Source organism: Nicotiana attenuata, unplaced genomic scaffold (genome assembly GCF_001879085.1).
Source record: "Nicotiana attenuata strain UT unplaced genomic scaffold, NIATTr2, whole genome shotgun sequence".
Lineage (NCBI taxonomy): Eukaryota > Viridiplantae > Streptophyta > Magnoliopsida > Solanales > Solanaceae > Nicotiana > Nicotiana attenuata.
Window position 1 is genome coordinate 146,359 of NW_017672203.1, and position 20,264 is coordinate 166,622.

Sequence of the window (20,264 nt, forward strand, 5' to 3'; positions counted from 1 at the left end):
ATAAAACTTTTTTATTTTTATTTTAGTTACTAGTGGAATCTCTATTATAAAAGTATGTTTTGGAAAAAAAAAAGTATTTTTGATACACGTGTTTTGCACGTCATAAATGATGTATATCACATGATTTCTGCAACATCTATCTTTTAATTTTTGTTGTCTTTATTTTTCTCAATTTTCCTTTTTTCATTAATACACTACATCTTTATTAAATATTTATTATTATTTTTTTCCGGTTACTTTTTTTTATATTTTCTTTTTTGTTACTAAGAAATTCAAGTATTTGTCTTGTCTTTATATACATTTTTCTTACGTTACAAACATATATTTTCTTTTACTTGTTTTTTTGTTAATTTTCTGTAGTTTTTTTTGTTGGATTCTGTTACTTTTTTGTAGTTTTCTTTTATTTGACTCGACATGACAAAAACTGAACTGTTTGACTGTATCAAGCTTTCATTACGAAGAAATCTAAGTATTTCTTTTGTCTTTAAATTTTATTCTACATTACATAAAACTTTTTTATTATTATTTTAGTTACTAGTAAAATCTCTACTATGAAAGTATATTTTATAAAAAGGATAGAATTTTTGAAACACGTGTTTTGCACGTCATAAATGATGTATATCATTAATTTGTGCAACATTTATCTTTAACTTTTGTTATCTTTATTTTTCTCAATTTTCCTTTTCCCATTGATACACTACCTCTTTAATAAATATTTATTCTCTTACTTGTTTTTTTTTTCCGAATACTTTCTTTATATTTTCTTTTTCAGTATGATGAAATCCAAGTATTCGTCTTGTCTTTATAGACATTTTTCTTACGTTACAAACATATATTTTTTTCTTGTTTTTTCCGTTACTTTCTTGGTAGTTTTTTTTGTTGGATTCTTTTGCTTTTTTTTTTTTAAATTTTTTTTTGTTGGACTCAACATAGTAAAAACTGAATTGCTTGACTGTATCACCATTCACTACGAAGAAATTTAAGTATTTTTTTTGTCTTTGAAATACATAGTTTGAACATCAAATATGATGTGTACTCCTTTATTTTTATCTCTTGCTGAGTATCATATTTCACGCAGTACATAGGATGTAACATACATACATATGTACTTACCTATTTTTTGAGAACATGTTTCGCCCAATACATAGGATGTATCGCACATAAAATATGCTCATTCATTTCTGAAACACATGTTTCACGCAATATGTAGGATGTATCGCACATAAATATGTACTCGTCCATTTTCGAAACACATATTTTCTGCGCTACATAGGATGTACCCCATATAAATATGTACTCATTCATTTTCGAAACACATGTTTTGCACAGTTCATAGGATGTATCGCACATAAATGGATACTCATCTATTTTCTGTAACACATGTTTTGCACAGTTCATAGGATGTAGCATACATAAATAGATACTCATCTATTTTCAGTAACACGTGTTTTGCACGGTACATAGGATGTATCGCATAAATATGTACTCATCTATTTTTGAAACACATATTTCGTGCAGTACATAGGTTATATTACACATAAATATGTACTCATCTATTTCCGAAACACATGTTTCGTGCAGTACATAGGATGTATCACATAAATATGTACTCATCTATTTCTGAAAACATAGGATGTATCGCACTTAATATAAACTCATATATTTTCTGAAACACATGTTTTGCAGTAAGTACATAGGATGCATCGCACATAAAATGTACTTATCCATTTCCGAAACACATGTTTTGTACAGTACATAGGATGTATCGCACATAAATATGTACTCTTCCATTTCCGAAACACATGTTTTGCACAGCACATAGGATGTATCACACATGTTTTGTACAACACATAGGATGTATCGCACATAAATATGTACTCTTCCATTTCCGAAACACATGTTTTGCACAGCACATAAGATGTATCACACATGTTTTGTACGCACATAAATATGTACTCTTCCATTTCCGAAACACATTTGCAAAGCACATAGGATGTATCACACATGTTTTGCACATCACATAGGGTGTATCGCACATATATATATATATATATATATATATATATATATATATATATATATATATATATATATATATATATATATATATGCCATGATACCTCAAGCTATCTTTGCTCTTCTTTAGATCTCCTTCTTCACTACTACACCACTTATCGCGACTATAAACAAGCTTCGTGAATATATTCAACTTCTTGTTTTCTTTGCACCCTCTGTATCCCTTGTTCCACCTTGATACTAGCTTTCTCAGTTTCCTCTTCTCTACTAGTCACCGTCGAAACTCACCACCAATAATTATCAACAAAATCCACTATTAAACCACCAATCACATTCAATCCTTTGGGAGCCAAGTTCCCTAAGCAACAAAGTTAAGAAAGTTTCTGTGCAGAACTTAATTGTCAAACTTAAAAGCATATGCTTTTGACCATATATGAGCAGAGAATAAATTCCTCTCCAAGAGGATTTATTGAAACATGTATAAGAAGTGGGAACAATGACTGTCTTAATTCTCCTAAACCTAAACCCTCAGAATGCTATCCTCTCTATCAACTGGCCTAAATGGAAAGCTCGAAAACTAAGAGAGGCTCCTCTTTCATCTTTAGCTTCTTATTCAGCGGAGGCTAAGCCAGGAAATTTATGGGCAAATACAGCAAAAGCTCATAAATGTGGACCAGTAATTAGTAGAAGCTGAGGATAACAGAGAAGTAGAGAGCTTCTTCTGTCCAAGCCACCACTACTTTGCTTGCTCACATGAAGGCACTTCTAAAAAGAAGTTGCATGAATTAAACTTGAAAGCAGGGAATGATTCTACCATTCTAGTGCATAGAAATATATGTTAAAAACCACACGAGAGATACAGGAAGGAAACAATTTAACTGTAAGAGCTACTGGTTATTGCTAAAAACAGAAGTTCCCATTTTAAGTAGGTGTATAATTTTGAGATATCTAACAGAGTAAGAAGGTTTCTTTAATTTTTCATTTTATTGGTAAAGGTGTTTTATTAATGTGTAGCAAGGGACTGCAGAATATCACACAGAAAAGCCACATTACAAATTCTGCAATGAGCTAAAAAATTCGATCATGGCATCTATGTCATTTGCACTTGCCATGTTACACCAAAAAAAGAGAGTAAAGAAATGCATATGTATTTAATGCTAATTACAGAATCATTTTTGCTCTAAAAAATTCTTATGTTCCTTTCTTTCCATATGATCCACCAGATTACCTTGTGCTTTTCCAGCCCTTTCAAAATACCAGCATTGCATTAATTCTGTAGTTGTCTTTGGCATTGCCCAACTACCCCGACAACATTAACAATGAAATGCCAAATCTCCGTGGTGTAAGCGCAGTGAATGAAGATGTGATTAACAACCTCACTTTGACTTTCAAACAAACGGCACCTGCTGCAAAAATTGATCCCTCTTTTCTGAGGTTCTCTTGGGTTAGGCATGCTTTCTGCGCCACCAGCCAGGTAAAGCAGTCCACCTTTAAAGGTGCCTTGTTTCTCCAAATGCCGCTCCAAGGCCAGTTTGGGATGCTGCCAGATTCTCTTCTTAAGTGTTGATAAACAACCTCTCACCTTAAATCTCCCCTTTGCATCACTTTTCCAAGTAAGAGAGTCAGATTTAGACTGTAAACACTGTTGAACTCCCAGTAGTTTATGTTATGCCTACGACTGAAAGTCTAGCCTTGCTCTGTCCAATGATCCGCGACAGTGGCATCCTGGTTTTCCCCCCTTTAAATATCTCAGAGATGTCATATTGAGTTACAGAATCTAGCCAACTACAAGCAAAAATTCAAGATTAGTGATGTAAGAAAAATTGGTTTCTCAGACTCTTCAAATAGCAAAAACTTCTACTACAGGAGTCAAAAAGACTGTAGGACTAACATATAGCTCTTCTACAAGTAGGAGTTGATTTTTCAATAAGCTAGACCCATACTACGAGTTGTTTCATGCCATAAATAAACTCGGTCACTCAAGAAAGGAAAAAAGGAAAAAGGAACAGATAAGCCAGGTAGGACAGAGCAGATGACAATGACAGACCAAAGTCCGAAGAAAATCAGACAACAGAAACATAGAGGAGGCCACATTTATGCAGAAGAGTACCAAAACAACACCAGAAAACAAAACTAGGAGAGAAGGAAAAAAAATTACATTCATTAATTTAGAGTTTCACTAAGCACGAATAATTGCAAAGTAGCCCGGTCACCACCACCATCCAAACAAAAAAATAGAAAAAAGAAACCTGTATTTCAAAACACAGAATACACTAGACAATCAGATATGCACAATTTCATAACCCACTCAAAATGATAGGAAGAGAAAGAGGAATAAGCAGAGAAAGCATACTGTGGTCTCTGGATACCAGCTTCAGGGCTCAATGAGCTACTCTTTGCCGGCAAGAAATCCAAAAACTGCAAAAAAAAAAAAGTTTATTATTAACACAAATAAGAGTTTTAGAAAGATAAATGTATGAGAAAATTGAAATCTAACATTCATTGTCAAGCTCTTTGATGTTCAACCTGCTATCTCAATCTGTAATAGCCATTTCTTGGAGAAGATTGGATACTCCTAACTGTGCTTCACTGAAACAATCCTCATTCAACCACTTAAATACTCTTGATACAACTGAAAGCTTTTCTGAAAACCTAAGTCCTTTTGTTTCAACAACTTAAATGTTTCCAGCTCATTTGCCTCCAGCATGATGGAACTATCATTGAATTTGAGCTCTACTGGGCACTCCTCATCGAACAACTCCACTCCTATCATCTCTTTGCTAGTACTTGAGACAGGTTCTTGGTGTTTTTTATAAATGAAGGATCTAAATCTTTTATCAGGTTCTACTCCGACAGAGTCCATTTTAGAAATATTACAGTCAGAGAATGCCACGGGTTCATGCAAACAGAGAGGCTTCATTTTTTCAATCACATTGCTAGGGCATTCAGTATCTCGATCAAGGGAAACTGAATATCCATCACCAGGCTCAGTACCAATGTGTGACAGACCGATTTCATGGGCCACCTTCATAACTTTATCACTCTGAAGCCTAAGTTCAGCATCAAGTGGCAATATATCTCTTTCTGCTATTTGGAGGCTATTAAGAGCCACCAGAAAAGGAGGAGGAAGAACAGGAGCAGAAGAAGAACTAGGAGACTGAACTTTTTCCGATGTCTCATCAATACAACATTTATGCAAGGGAAAAGGCAGTGGATATAGTTTGTCCAAAATATAAAACAATTCTAGAGAACCTTTCTTTGGTTTCAGGTGAACTTCAGGGAATCTTGAGAAGGCAGAAAAAGACAGCCCCAGAAGAGTATTCGGCAAACTGGCGCAAATGCTTTCTAAAGCAATCTCATAAATGCTTGCGGGAAAGCTGATACCTCTGATAACATCAAAAACGTTTTGAGATGGCCTCAGTCTTGTGATGCCAGATTCTTTAAGCTTCTGACATATTTGCAGGTGGATCTCTGCTGGATTTTCTTCGGAATCCTTTTGGTTGTGTATGTGTTTCCTACTAAGGATTTTAGTTAGTGTTCCATTTAGATACCCTTTTAAAAAATCAAGGTTCAGGTAGTAAGGTTTCTTTTTTAATTCCAATTCTCCAATACTCATTTCATACAGAAGGTTATTTTCAGAGCACAGAGATTTCCCTCCATAAGGTGATTCTGACCTGTCTTCAGAGTCCCGTGCTGCAGTGTATCTCTGAGCTTCTAAACTGCCACATGACATTAACCTTACAAGCAAAAACCCAACAGAATTATTAGTATCATCTGATTGAATAGAAAGGCCATTGTTGAGAATGCCAAACCCCAAAACAATGACTTCCTTTTGCCTCCAATTAATCCAATCAGGAAGGATGTCTTTAGAGAAATCTACTCTCATAAGACAACTTTCACAACAACAATCACGACCAGAAAGTGAGAGGCCTGAAGGCTGTCCCCAAGCATATACCGATTTACTGAGCCTCGATATTTCAGGAAACTCACGGCCGTGATTGCTACCTGGCCCGTAGCAGAATAGAGCAAATTCACTGTCCCAAAATGATCCTACCAAAATGCAACGCCCTGATTCGGTAGCCCATGCCCATTTATCATCTATTGAGCTTGACCTAAGGTCTGACAATCTTAAAACAATCGTGTAACCTGGATTATTCAGGCCATGTACCCACCGCAACAATGGCATTAATGGCTTCCTCACATCACAAAGAAGAAGCATGCGACCAGAAACTGCAGCAAAACAAAAGGGGTCAGACTCCACTCTAGAGAGTGCAAGAAATCTATCAGTTTTACCCAACGACACTGCCTCAATCTTTAGCAAGGTGCAGACTTTGCCCTTCTCCGACCTCAAATCCACCAAAAACACAGCCCTTGAATTCGCAACAATCAAAATCTTCGGATGCCAGCTAAATTCACAGCTTAGCCACTCTCCATCTCTATCCAACTTATCCCACAAAACCTGCAATTTCTTCCCTTGCAATACATCACAAGCAAACAAAATCCGACTCCTCGGGCAAGAACCCATATCAAACAAGTACAAGTTCCCATTTTCCAACAACACAACACACTCTTCTCTCAAATGTGGACTCCAACAAGCATGAGAAACAGCACAACCCTTAAACAAGTTTCTATCAGCACCACCCACATAATCTACGGTAAAACTGCCAACACCTTTAACCCCCATCTTCACACTATACCAATGAACAGAATACAAAGTACAAACCAATAAATACCCAAAAGTAGATAAAGAAGCACTATCATCAATTTCACTAACAGTAACTGGGTTCACTAATAACCTCAAAATCCTAAAATTCAACTTGTGATTATGCACTAACAAAGATTTCCCATTCTTAAATTTCTTAACCACAACTTGTTTATCCTCAAAACATAGTATAAAATACCCAACTTGGTCATAATTTTCCCCAGTTGGAAAAAATCCAAGAACCGAATTGGGTTTGTTAGTTTCACAAATATTAGGGAAAGGGAGCAATTGGATTGCATTAAAGTTGTGAATTGATTCAGAAACCTGTGGAGTAACAAACTGTGTAGCAATTGAAGAAGCTGTAGAAGGATGTGTACTACTTGAAGTTTGTAGAAATCTTGGTAGAGAAAACTCAGGAACTGGAGGAGGAAGCCGAGTTGATAACAATGGCGACCGGAGGAGTAGTCTTAGGGTTTCTGCACATGGCTTGAAAATCAAAGGGCCAATTGGACTATCAATACGGCGTCGTTTTGAGGAGGAATTTTCTTCGTGTGAATAATTTGAGAGTAGAAGTGGTGGCGAATAGGATGAAGATATTGGCCACAGAGACTTCCACTCGTCCGAGAATTCCATTGCCGGCGGAGTTCCGGCAGGTGAATGGCGGGAGAATAAGCATTTGGTTTCAGGGAGAGCAAGGAAGCAAAGAACGAAGGGAGTATCGTAAAAATCAAAAAAATTCCATATTTGGTCCCAAAACTTCTCCTAATACAAGTTTGAGTCCAAATTGGAGAAGAATAAAAAAGAAGTCCAAATGGAGCATAATAATATGGAATTTGTACATTCCTATACCACATAGGAAACCTTTTTACCCTCCTTGTTTAAGGTTTGATTTAATTATAAACCCGTATACCAAATTACCAATCCTATACCATACTTAATTAAGGGTCTAATTAATGTGCAATTTTTACTCCTTAATTAAAGGTATCCATATATCCCACGTTTCTCTCTCCCCTTAATTCCTAAGATCTGACCAACGCCGTAAAAATTCCTTGCTTTTAAACAGATGGAAGTAATCTCTCATTCCGGCAAATACCAAATACCAGCGGCAAAATCAAATCAAATTAATCAAATCTTCGAAGTGTTTCTCTGCGTCTCTGTTGGGGTTAGCGAAGTAGAAGAAAGGCTCAAAGATGGAGAAAGATTTGAAAATGGAGGCAGTAAGCGAAGTTGAATTAGACGATGAACACAGAAGACTTCCTCAATCGATCAATCAACAATTCTCAATTGTAAATTTGTGGGGTAGCCATATGAATCTTCTGTAACCTCCGGCTCCATTTTGTCTATATTATTTCAATATTAAATAAATTATCTTTTTAGGCAATTTAGAGGTTCTTTAAAGGTAGAGATTCTTCAAGTGTCACACTTATCCGGCATTGACACACAAGTTCTTGACCAAACTAGGAAAAAACTTGGTTAACAAACATCTGACCCAATATAAGGGTGTTAAACGGGTGGGCCGGGCCTGTGTTATTTGAACCCGTACGGGTTTGGTTCCGGGCCGGTTCCGGGTTAGGTCTTAACGGGTTTAACGGGTTCGGTTTCATCCGGGTAAAAATTGAACCGTAAGGGTTACGGGTTGAGGGGGTCGGGCCGGGTTTATTATTTTTTTAATTTTTTTTTTGGAATTTTGTATAACTATTGTAAGTTATATTAATACTTTGTATTAATTTAAAGAATACAAGGAAGATGAGAAAAAATTGCACTTATTGGAAGTGCTACTTTTATTTCATAATTCAAATTTCAAACTTGCAAATTGAAAGGTTTACATTTTTAACAACAAGTAAATTCAAAGGTTTTGCATTGCCATAGTAAGTTCGTCATAATCAATATGAACTGAGTGACCTTCTTCTGGAGTGTTAAATTCGGATGGGTTACCATGTGTTAATATATCTCCAAGTTCCTCGTCTTCTGGGCTATCAACATCTTCACGTCCTTGATTTCTTCTTTCCGATCTAATCCAATCTCTGAAACATACTAAAACTTTCAAAGCATTGCTTCCCAATGAGTGACGGGTGTCTCCAAGTTGTTGTCTTGCTTGGCTAAATGCACTCTCCGATGCAACAGTTGAAATTGGCACATTCAGCACGTCCCGAGCCATTGCGAAAAGAACAGGAAATTGCTTTCCGTTCTCATGCCACCATCCCAACGGTGAAAATTCCTTTGTGCGAGGCTCTTTTTGCTTCTGCAAGTAGAATTGAAGTTCATCAATGTTCCTGCAACTTGTTTGAGTGTTAGAAAATATAGAAAAAATATTAAAACTATCATCAAAGCCTTCTTCATCATTCACAGTAGCAGAAGTGCTACATTGCATAGTAGGATTAACATTGCCTACAGCACGAGCAGCATCATCAATTACATTTGCATAATAATTATATAATTTCTGTAAATAATCATTTAGGTTGTTCATAGAAACATATAAATTTGGGGTTTCAGTTTCTCCAATCTCCATATAAGTATATAAAGCATTCATTAATTGGTGACAATCAGACATCTTAATAGAAGGATTTAAAACAGCACCAATTAAGTAAATCGGAGGAATTGAAAGAAATATTTTTTGAATTTTGCTTGCATTTTTTCCACAACATCCTTATATTTTTCTTTCTTCTTAAATTCAAAGAGTAGAAAAGAAATTTCAGCTATATGTACTAAAGCCATAGTAATAGTAGGGTAATATGCTCCAGAAAACTCAATAGTAGTTGTATAAAATTATGTAAAAATTTAACAACATCATTAATGACCTCCCAAGTACTAGTTGTTAACATACGGCTTGGATCAGTACAATGCGCTATTAGCAAATGACATGCACACCTAACATGGAAAATTTCATCAAGAGGTGTTGCAAATGCATTTTTAATATTGAAATTGCGGCATTGTTTTGTTGAAGCATTATCAAAAGACATACACAATACCTTTGCTTGAGATTATAAAATTCAACAACTTCAAAAATAGTACTACTTATAAATGCAGCAGTATGACTCTGATCTTCATCATATCTAAAAGCGATAATACGTTTTGCATACAAGTAGTATCATCTATCCAATGACATGTAATTGTCAAATAATCACGTCTATTAACAGCATGGCCAATATCAGAAGTTAGAGAAACTTCTACAAGGAATGTGGCTAAACAAAATAACGTATATATGTTTGATATTGTCATGAAGTCTAAGATATCAGCCTATACAAGTACTTCTAGGGATACCTTTTAAATAAAGATTGTAAATTCTTTGAATATACATAATAAGATATGACGAAGAAGCAAAAGAAAAGGTAGACAACCTAAAGCAATCATTTTTGCTAACTCCTCACGTCCTTCATTTATCATATTTAATTAATCCTCCAGTACTAGGGTTAATAGTTGCTTGATTTTCATCACCATCAGAGCCCCATGTCTATGGGATGTGCAAATTCTCATATGTCTACTAAGCGTTCCAGTTCCCCTAAAATTTCCTCCAGTCAAATGTTTAATAATCATCTTTACAAAGATTTGCAATCTAACTCTATCAATACCTTCAATTATTTCAAAAAGATTCCAAACCTTACTTTCTTTTCTACGATTAGTAGTCGGAGCCACAGGTGGTCTACCAGTAGTGGTGCCACGACCACCACCCCTTGTAGCACTAGCACTCCAATACTTACCAACTCCAGCACTAGTAGGTGTAGCTGGTATTCTCATCTTCTATTCTATTTCATTATCTTCTATTCCAAATCTTCTTGTAATTGTTCATAATCTATATCTACATTATCATTAGGCGATGATTCAGAAACATGTGTAAATGATAATGGGTTTAATTAGTATTACCATAGAAGCTGAAAGACTACCTCTTTTTTTTATTTCCACTCCTACCAGTAACTTTTCTACATGCTCTTTTAGCAGCACTAAACATATTGTAAAAATTAAAGTATAAGCTAAAATTAAATATGCAATTAAAATATTAAATAGAGAAAGAGTTGGAGGAGGTAGTGCACGAATTCGACCAATAATGAGCACTTGATTACGCCATTCCGGTGTTACCACGAACAAACGTCAAGCAGGTATTTAATTTTGAACTTCAAACTTCAAATTCCGATAAATTAAATTCAGGAAAAGAGAGCCAAATAAAAATTATATAAATTAGAAGATGAAATCTTGCAAATTGAAGAATGAGAGAAGAAATTGAGAATTTGAGAATTGAGATTGAGATATGAAATTTGAGTGAAAGAATGAAGAGGGGGGGGGGGGGGGGAGGGTATTTATAGATTTTAAAAAGGTTAATTTTGTAAAGTGTTAAAAACATAAAATTAAAAAAAATGGCCATTTATGCAATAAATCCGTTGGCCAACGTATATTTCAGAAAGCCTGATCTCCAACGGATAGTGGGCCCCATTTGTTCAGCAAAATTCAAAAAAAATAAAAAAAAATGTTACCGTTAACCGGGACGGTTCCGGTCCGGGTTAACCGGTTTGGGCACTGTTCACGCCAAACGGGTTACCCGGGTCCGGTTAACCGGATCCCAAACCTAAACCTAACAAACCCGTCCTACCCCCTACCCAGCCCACCCGGACCTATATGAACCGGGCCGGTCCGGTCCCGATTTGTACCGGTCTGGGCCGATCCGGTAACGGTCTGACCCGGCCCGTTTGACAGGTTTAACCCAATATAAGTGTGACAGTGTGGGTGCAATTGTAGTTTATTTGTAGTTTTTTGTAGACATTTTGTAGATGAAGAGCAAATTGTAGAAATGTGACATCCACAATTAATCTGCAAATTGTCTATAAAATTTTACAAAAATTACAAATTAACTACATTTAACCTACATTATAACTACAATCTGGAAACAATTTACACATGGAAGTTCTTCAAGTTGGAATTGGCCACAGCTACATTTCTTGTTTTCTAGACACACAATGTACCGCTTCACACCATCCAACACAGTATGTATATGATCTGTTGAAGCCCTCACCTACATTTTCAGAACAAACACAAAGAAAAAAAATTTACAATATTAAAAATGTAGTATCTAAAATATATCTACATTTTATCTACAATTTATCTACAAATTAACTACAAACTATAAGTAAACTACAATTTGCATACAATTTATCTACAATCTGGAGACACTGTATATTAAAATATTTTTTTCCTGCACCAAATAAAGAAATTATAGTCAAATTGTAGATATATGTAGTAAATTTGTAGATAATATTATAAAACTAAGAAGACCTATTGCTGTTATTTTGTTCTTCTCATTTTTGTTGTTGTTCACAAGCTTTAAGTTATTGTCATTGATCTGCTTTTGAACTCTCCACTTTATGTCCATTTAATTGGTGCTTGTTTTTTGAATCAGATATGACATCATGCTAGCTGCATCTTGAGGAAAGCAAAGCAGATAAAATCGTACGCCATTTTCTTTTCTAGAAAAATGCAGTTAAGATGTGGTTTAGCGATACTAGAAAGGACTTTAATTATTGACTTCATTTTGATCTTAGCCTTGAAGATGTTGAAGGGGTTGCTTAGTTGCGGTGGGAGGATCAGTAGAAGATGAGGGTATATGTAGAGGGTGGTGGATCAGGATCCTCAAACACCCCTAATCCTGCTGCAACGGAACTTGGTATTGAAGTCTCTCAAACCTCCCGTGATAGAAGAAACGACGAAGAACAGATTTTTTCAACTTTGAGTTGTTGAATCTCGAAAATTTGAATTGTTCCTTCTTTTTTTTTTTCTCGAGAATTTGAATTGTAGTTCTGGAGAAAAATACGCAGATGAGAAATCTCCTTTCCCTTTTTAAAAATTGAATTTAATGTAGAATCAATTAACACCAAGATTCTCTCCTTAATTTTAGGGAATATTCTGCCCTTTTAATGCCTAATAGTCGAATGGTACAAAATTTGTAGGCAAAACGTGGACTGGGCGGGTAATTAACAAACAATACACATTTTTGGTAATAAGGTTTCATATATGGTATAGTTAGGAAAAAATCCGTAATAATATTTACTGTAAAGTGTAGGTTAAATGTTTTAAATTATAAATGCTACTACAAAAAAATTTTGAATATGTTTGATCGATCTGTTTAATAGTAGTATTCAGTAGAGAAATCACTAACTGTAATATTTAACGATAACAACAAATTTTAAATATTAAGCTTGAGTTTAAACAAATTTTAAACAACCGTAAGCTTGAGTTTGGAAGCCCGCAAGTTGAAATATTTGGTTATAATATTAATTTATTTACAAATCTCCCAAGAGCTCTTTGTTTTTAGGAAAAATTACGTAATACATCAAATATTTAAATTGTATTTAGCTATATTTTTAGTAAATTTATCATTCTTAGCTATAGTTGAATTTTATAGCAAATTCATAAAACAAGGGATTAATTGTTTTGAACTGAAACAAGAGGGCAATAAGCTCTCGTAGCTCCCTCAGTTAGTTAGAGGGCCCGCTTAGTTAGCGGAGGTCATGAGTTTGACTCTCAACCGCATCTGTATTCGTTGCGCGTATTTGAAATTTTGAATTCAAGTGATACAAGCTAGTAACAATTGGACGGTAACTACGAATAGTAATTAGACAAATTATAGCTACTAGGCTCTATACTATAGTGCTACTAATCCTAATCCTAGGAACTTGTATAGGGTCAAATTTGACCCTCAGCATCTCTACGCCAGTGGGTACGCCCATTGAGTGTACGCCGACTAACGTAGCGGGTACGACTCGGTCGTGGGGACAAAAGCGACACCGTTTAGGACTCAGTGTCTTCACTAGGGAGACGTTACCTGTCTTTGTAACTTTTTGATTCTTTCGAGGAGGGTCTCTTATTATATAAAGGAGACCCTCACATTGTAAAAGCATCATCTGATATAAGACAACTCTCTCATTTTCTGGCTTTCTCTCTCTATCTCTACTTCAAACGAACATATCTTATTGAGTTCATATTATCATCTTTGCATCTCTAGGATTATTATATTTGATTACGATTTACCCCTTTTCCTACTTTTGATTATTTTTTAGCTTACAAAGTATATCGTTAACTTTTGAGCCAAACAGAACTATAGGACTTACGCTACTTAGGAAATATTAAAATCCTAATCCTAGGAACTATAGGACTTACGACATTAGGAAAAATTAAAATCCTATTCCTACGAACTATAGGACTTACGCTACTTTAGGAAACATTAAAATCCTAGTCCTAGGAACTAAAGGATTTCAGCTACTTATTATATATATAAGTACACACTGGCTATCACTCACCAAAATTCAGAAGCAGTTTGTTCCATTATCATGGCTACAAATTGGCAAAGTCGTCATCTTTCCCAACAACCCCACTATCATCGTCAAGCTCTGGCAAATCACAATGTTTCAAGAAATCACTCGCAAATTCCAGATGGTTTCGTATTTCCAAGAAACACTAGGGATTACTTTGCTCCACATAACTTGTTCCACGGCTCTGCTTTTACTGCTCCTGCTCATACATATAATAACAGACAGACAACGTTTGATCACAGCGAGGATCCATATTTGCCGTATAATTATCAGCCAACAAGTGAATACGTTGATGATGTCTATGTCGCTACTGATCTGGCAAATTATCATCACGATTTGAGGAATTCCTCGCAATCAAGAAACGTTAGTGATCGCTTTGCTCCACATAACTTGTTTCACAACTATGCTCAGAGTTCGTTTAATCACATTGAGGATCCATACTTGGGGGGTAACTATTTTGTGCCAACAACTGAATTCATTGACGGTGTTTATGTCACTACTCAAAGTGAATCCAATGATGGTGTTTCTGCCACAACTGAAAGTGATTTCATTCATGCTTATATAACTGCTCTAAATCATATTTTAAACAGAATACAAGACCAAGATATTATTAACTTCATTAGTCCTTCCAGTGGACAGCAGGGAGCGGAGGCAGATGAGGAGGAGATTATGGCAAAATGCATGAAAACACGAACCTACTGTGGTTCGACTTCTAAGGTTGACGTTAATTCAGAAGAGACAGTGAAGGCTGCTGATGAAGAAGGAGAAATATGTGTTATTTGTCAAGGTGAATATGTAAATGATGAGATAATTGGTACGCTTGAATGTGGACATGAATATCATGGAAGTTGCATTAAGCAATGGCTGTTGAAGGGGAAGAATACTTGTCCAATTTGTAGATCTTCTGTCTTGCCATCACAGGAACAAAGTTCATAGAGAATCCTACAGCTTGTCCTTAAGTTCCTAGAGTTTTGTTTTTATTGGTCATTGATTGACCTCTTTGTAATTCTTTTATTCAGACAATTTGTGCTATATATATGCTGAAAATTTATCTCATTAAACTTAGAATGGACAAGTTACTTAAATTGTTGATTTACATTCATAATCTAATACAAACAAGAAGGTTTTATTTCTTCCTGTTCTGTAAAAGTAGTAAATAGCCAACTACATTTGTTAATGAGATTTATGAGATTGCAGATTATCAAAAATCATAAGCACTTCACTGGAGACAAGTCTCATCTTTGGTCTCATTCTATTAGAACCATCCTCATCACAAAAATCTTCATCATCATATTCATTTGAACTAATATTCTGATTCAAACAAGTTATCTAAGTTTCAAATGCTTGAACTTTAATGACATATCTACAATCAACCCGAGCGTGACACGATCAACTTCACGTATTGGCGAAAGCTGGATCACGTGAAACAAGCTCAAGACTCATGAGCATGCCCATAAGACTATAAGAGGTCTCAACAATTCAGAACTTATCAGGATACTCATTGCAAAAGCGAGAACTAAAATTGACAGGCTAATATGTTATAGTTGTATTATTCTATTTATACTTGTCTTTCAGAATATGAAGTAAAAATATAAGTTTAGCATGACACATTTGTAGTTCCATAGTTTAACTGTTAATAATTTGTTAATTTGGAGAAATGACAATTGGAAGGTCAAAAAGATTGTCTTTCTATTTCAGATTCAGCATACAAACTTTTTCACACTTAAAGCTTCCGTTTCTTATATGTTATTCCTCAACTTCAGCCCACTAAAGTTTAAGCAATCCTCCAGTAGATGGAAACATGGGATTTTTTCATCAAAAATAAATGATGACAGCGATTCCATGCAATGATTTGTACATCATAATGTACTCATAGTGTTGTGATACTGTGGATGACCCTGATCAGCGTTAACTCATCGCCCTTTTGTTTGTTAGCAAGATTGTTTGGCTCAAAAGTTAACAATATACTTTGTAAGCTAGAAAACAATCGAAAGTAAGGGAAGGGTAAATCGTAATCAAATATAGTAGACCTAGAGATGTAAAGATAATGTTATTGTTGTAGATCTAGTATTATACAGTGATAATATGAACTCAAGAGAATATGTTCGTTTGAGACAGAGATAGAGAGAGTCAGAAAAATGAGAGAGTTGTATTATTCCCGAGTCCCCTTTTACAATGTGAAGGTCTCCCTTATATAATAAGAGACCTTCCTCGAAATAATCAAAAAGTTACAAAAATAGGTAACGTTTTCCTAGTGAAGACACTGAGTCCTAAACGATGTCACTTTTGTCCCCACGTCTGAGTCGTACCCATTACGTTAGTCGGCGTACACTCACTGGGCGTACCCATTGGCGTAGAGACGCTGACGGACAAATTTGACCCTATACAGTTAGTCCCTCCGCTCGCTGGAGACGCATTCGGTGGGCGTCTTCGATGGGCGGAAATGCAAACCTCGGCTTAGGAGAATTTGACCTCGACCAGGGGCGGCAATATGAATGAGGTGAAATGTATGACGTTGTTGAGCTACTGACGCGTGGCTTTCTTTTTGGAATGACGTCATCGCCTGTATGCGTCATTATTATATTTGCCCCCGAGGCGGTTCAGAGGATGATGTGACATTTTGGTTTCCTGCGCACGTTTTGAATCATGACTCTTCGATTTCTGCGCAACTTATCCCTATAAATAGGAGAGAGGTTTGATTCGATTCAACTTTCAAACCTTCGGAAAGCATTTTCTGATTTACTCCTTTGTCTTTCTTTCCTATAACCGTTATTTCGTGAGGGACTCTCCCACTTCTGTCGAAACCACACTTCCTATCGTCAGTGCTTCGTTTCTTACGTAGGATAACATGACAAAACGTGGACAGAGTAGTAAAAAGGCCAAAGATAATGCCCCGTCTAGGGTTCTTCCATCTTCCGATGGTGAAGGGGAAAAGGCAGAGAAGGCCTTTGTTCCTCTCAGTGTAGACAACGTCCTTCCGAAGGAGATGCATGTTCGCAGGGATTTTCCAACTAAAAGCCCAGCCCTTCCCTGGGAGCACAGCGTTTTATTACAATCCCACTTAGATGATCTTCGAGAGACGCACCATATTCCGGACCACGTGGAAATGGTTCCGGCCGGGACGGACTATGCCAATGTGCACCGGCCTGGGTACTGCACATTCTATGAGTACCCGTTCTTGATCGGTTACAATCTTCCAATCTACCCTCTGATGGAGGAGCTTTGCCGTGTCTCAGCTCACTCCTCCTACACCTTGAAGGTGTGCCGTATTATGACCACTTATGCGGCCAGGGCTGAGTGCAGCGTCTCGGTCCACCACCTCTTACAGTTATTCAGCCCTGGTTACCTGAGGGGTACCATGCTGCAGTTAAAAAGTCGTGGCACAAGGGGCTTGGTTGTTAAAGCCGATGACAAGACCAACCGCCGCTTTTGGCGTAAATATTTCTACATCAGGACGGAGCACATGGTGTCGAATCCCGAAGGGTTCCCGGAAAGATGGAATCCAGAACTTAAGTATTTCTACTTGTGGAATTCAGGACAGCTTGCGCTTTTGACCATACGGCCATTGTGATTTCTTTGCTTTTCCCCCATTTTTATTCGCAGCGAGGGCTTCTCCACCCCAGTTCATTGAAAATATTAAATCGTGGGTGGAGAGAATGATTCCGTATGCGGAGGAATGCCGCACCTGGGCTGCGTTTCGTGAACGATACGGCCCGCCAGGTAACTCTTTGGCTACGGTTTGGAGGTTTCCTACGTTTTTGTTACCTGACTTATTCGTGTTGGCAGGTCGGAGCGCCCCTAAGAAGAAGAAGAAGAGCGTCGTTACCTCGCCTGGGGCGGGGACTGACTCTGAAGACGGATACATACCCTGTGGCTCGCCTAGTGATGGCGCTCCGGAGGTTCCTCAACCGCTGCCCGTGGCGGTGTCCACAAGTGAAGCGACTCCTTCAATGCCATCCCCGCGGCCTGTGGAGGAGACTTCTGAGGGCGAGGAGCCGCCGGAAAGGAAAAGACGCCGGTTGATAACTGGCAAGGGGATAGCCACAGAAGACGAGGGGGCGAGCGAGCCCCGTCGGGAGTCAAGGCCAGTTTTTATGGCAGATGCCATCCGTTCTGGGAGGTCGGCCACAAGGTGGGGCGGTTCCCGATGCCGGCCCAACACGCATTCCGGAGAGCGGCTCGTCGGCTGCCGTTGGAGAAGCGGGCGACGGTACTGAGTGGGTGGGCCCTGAGGCCGCCCATGCGGATGCTGATGCGTTTACGCGGGGTCCGGCCCGTGTGGGGATGACGGCAGGTAGATCCAACCGCCGAATTCTGATCCCAGGAGGGTATAACCTGTTGCAACACAGCGAGCAGGCCGCAGTGGATATGACCCTGCTATGTGCGGCCGCTGAGCGTGAAATGCTAAAAGGTGTTAGCGACGGGGAACTATCCCGGAGGGTTGCTGGCACGGCCTTGCAGGTATTTTTTGATTTTCTTCATGTATCGTAAAGTAAATTTTGGTGCATACTGACTTGCCTTTCCTCTTTTTCCTCTTCTTTAGACTCTCATCTTGGAGGTAGAGAGGGGGCGGCGAGCGCAAAGGAAGGCAGCCACCTTTAGCAAAGTGGTAAAGAAATATCGGCGGTGCCGTGTCAAGCATCAGGCGTTGGCGGACCTACTCAAGCAGGACCCGGAATTTCGGGTTTTCCGTGAGGGTTTGGAGGAGTCGGAGGCCCAGCTGAAGCGAAGGGTGGTTGAGCTGGAGCAAGTTGATGAGCAGCTAATGGCCGCTTTGGCTCGGAACATTGAGCTGGAGACTCTTCTCCAGTCGAAGGAAGAAGAACTGGAGGTCGGCCGTGGGGTAGCGGCGGAAGCCGCTGATTTGCGAGCCAAGGTCGCTGCCTTGACCGCCGAGCTTAATGCCAAGGCGGCTGAGATTGAGGCCCTTAAGCTGTCTGTTGCATCAATATCTAATGAGGATGCGTATGGCGAGGCGCGTGAGATGTGGGTGTATGCCGAGGCCAAGCTAGTCGTGTTCGAGGAATTCTTGGCTGCGGGTCGAGCTACTGAGGCGGAGGTTCAGGCTCAACGGCGTATAGCTCAGGTTGCCCGTGAAGCCTGCGGGTATAGTTCCGACTCCCCAGAACGGGCGGGCTATAATTCCGAAGATGTTAACCGTCTAGGGTCCGGGTCTTGGATCTCTGCGACCTATCAGGCCGAGGACGGCGGTGGACGAGATGGCGGTCTGGCGGGGGACGGTGAACAGAATGGCGAAGCCCCTTAGGACTTGTATTCATTTTGTTTTGCTGTATTTGGAGATGTAAATGGGTCCTTTTGTACATGTATTTTGGATGATAATGGAAGTTATACTTTTGCTGTTATTCTTTTCTTTTTGTACCTTTTATTTTCGGCCTTAATATTGTTGATGGCCTTAGCCGTGGGCGTAACTTCGACCGTCGTCGAGTTACTTATCGTAGTCGAGCTGGGTCGACTTACTGACGTCGATGGCCTTAGCCATAATATCGTTGATGGCCTTAGCCATGTACGTAACTTCGACTATCGTCGAGTTACTTGCCGTCATAGTCGAGCTGGGTCGATTTATCGGCGTCGATGGCCTTAGCCATAATATCGTTGATGGCCTTAGCCATGTACATAACTTCGACTGTCGTCGAGCTACTTGCCGTCATAGTCGAGCTGGGTCGACTTATCGGCGTCTATGGCCTTAGCCATGTACGTAACTTCGACTGTCGTCGAGTTACTTGCCGTCATAGTCGAGCTGGGTCGATTTATCTGCGTCGATGGCCTTTGCCATAATATCGTTGATGGCCTTAGCCATGTACGTAACTTCGACTGTCGTCGAGTTACTTGCCGTCATAGTCGAGCTGGGTTGACTTATCAGCGTCGATGGCCTTAGCCATAATATCGTTGATGGCCTTAGCCATGTACGTAACTTCGACTGTCGTCGAGTTACTTGACGTCATAGTCGAGCTGGGTCGACTTATCAGCGTCGATGACCTTAGCCATAATGTTGTTGGAGATGGCCGTAGCCTTTTACACGTTGAGATGGCCGTAGCCGTTTATACATTGGAGATGGCCGTAGCCGTTCATACATTGGAGATGGCCGTAGCCGTTCATACATTGGAGATGGCCGTAGACGTTCATACATTGGAGATCATGCTAGTTCAGTCCCTTTGTCATGTCAGTCAGGAGAGCATATGGAGTGGCTGGTATGATAAACTTGTTCCGCAAATATCTCCGGGTGCCCCTCT

The 20,264-nt window shown here is 38.6% G+C and overlaps 1 protein-coding gene across 2 annotated transcripts; it reads right to left on the reverse strand.

The window, feature by feature from the left end:
- Positions 1-2,965: 2,965 nt before the first annotated feature.
- LOC109212297 lies at positions 2,966-7,456 on the reverse strand. 2 transcript variants are annotated; one of them, XM_019375927.1, is made up of 3 exons: positions 4,543-7,456; positions 4,370-4,434; positions 2,966-3,801 (listed from the first exon to the last, which is right to left on the reverse strand). In XM_019375927.1, exon 1 carries the CDS (start codon positions 7,349-7,351, stop codon positions 4,622-4,624), a length of 2,730 nt encoding a protein of 909 aa, XP_019231472.1. In that variant the 5' UTR covers positions 7,352-7,456; the 3' UTR covers positions 2,966-3,801; positions 4,370-4,434; positions 4,543-4,621. The 2 variants fall into 2 exon arrangements, with proteins under 2 accessions (XP_019231472.1, XP_019231473.1); XM_019375928.1 differs by having other exon boundaries at positions 4,514-7,456.
- Between the last annotated feature and the right edge of the window lie 12,808 nt (positions 7,457-20,264).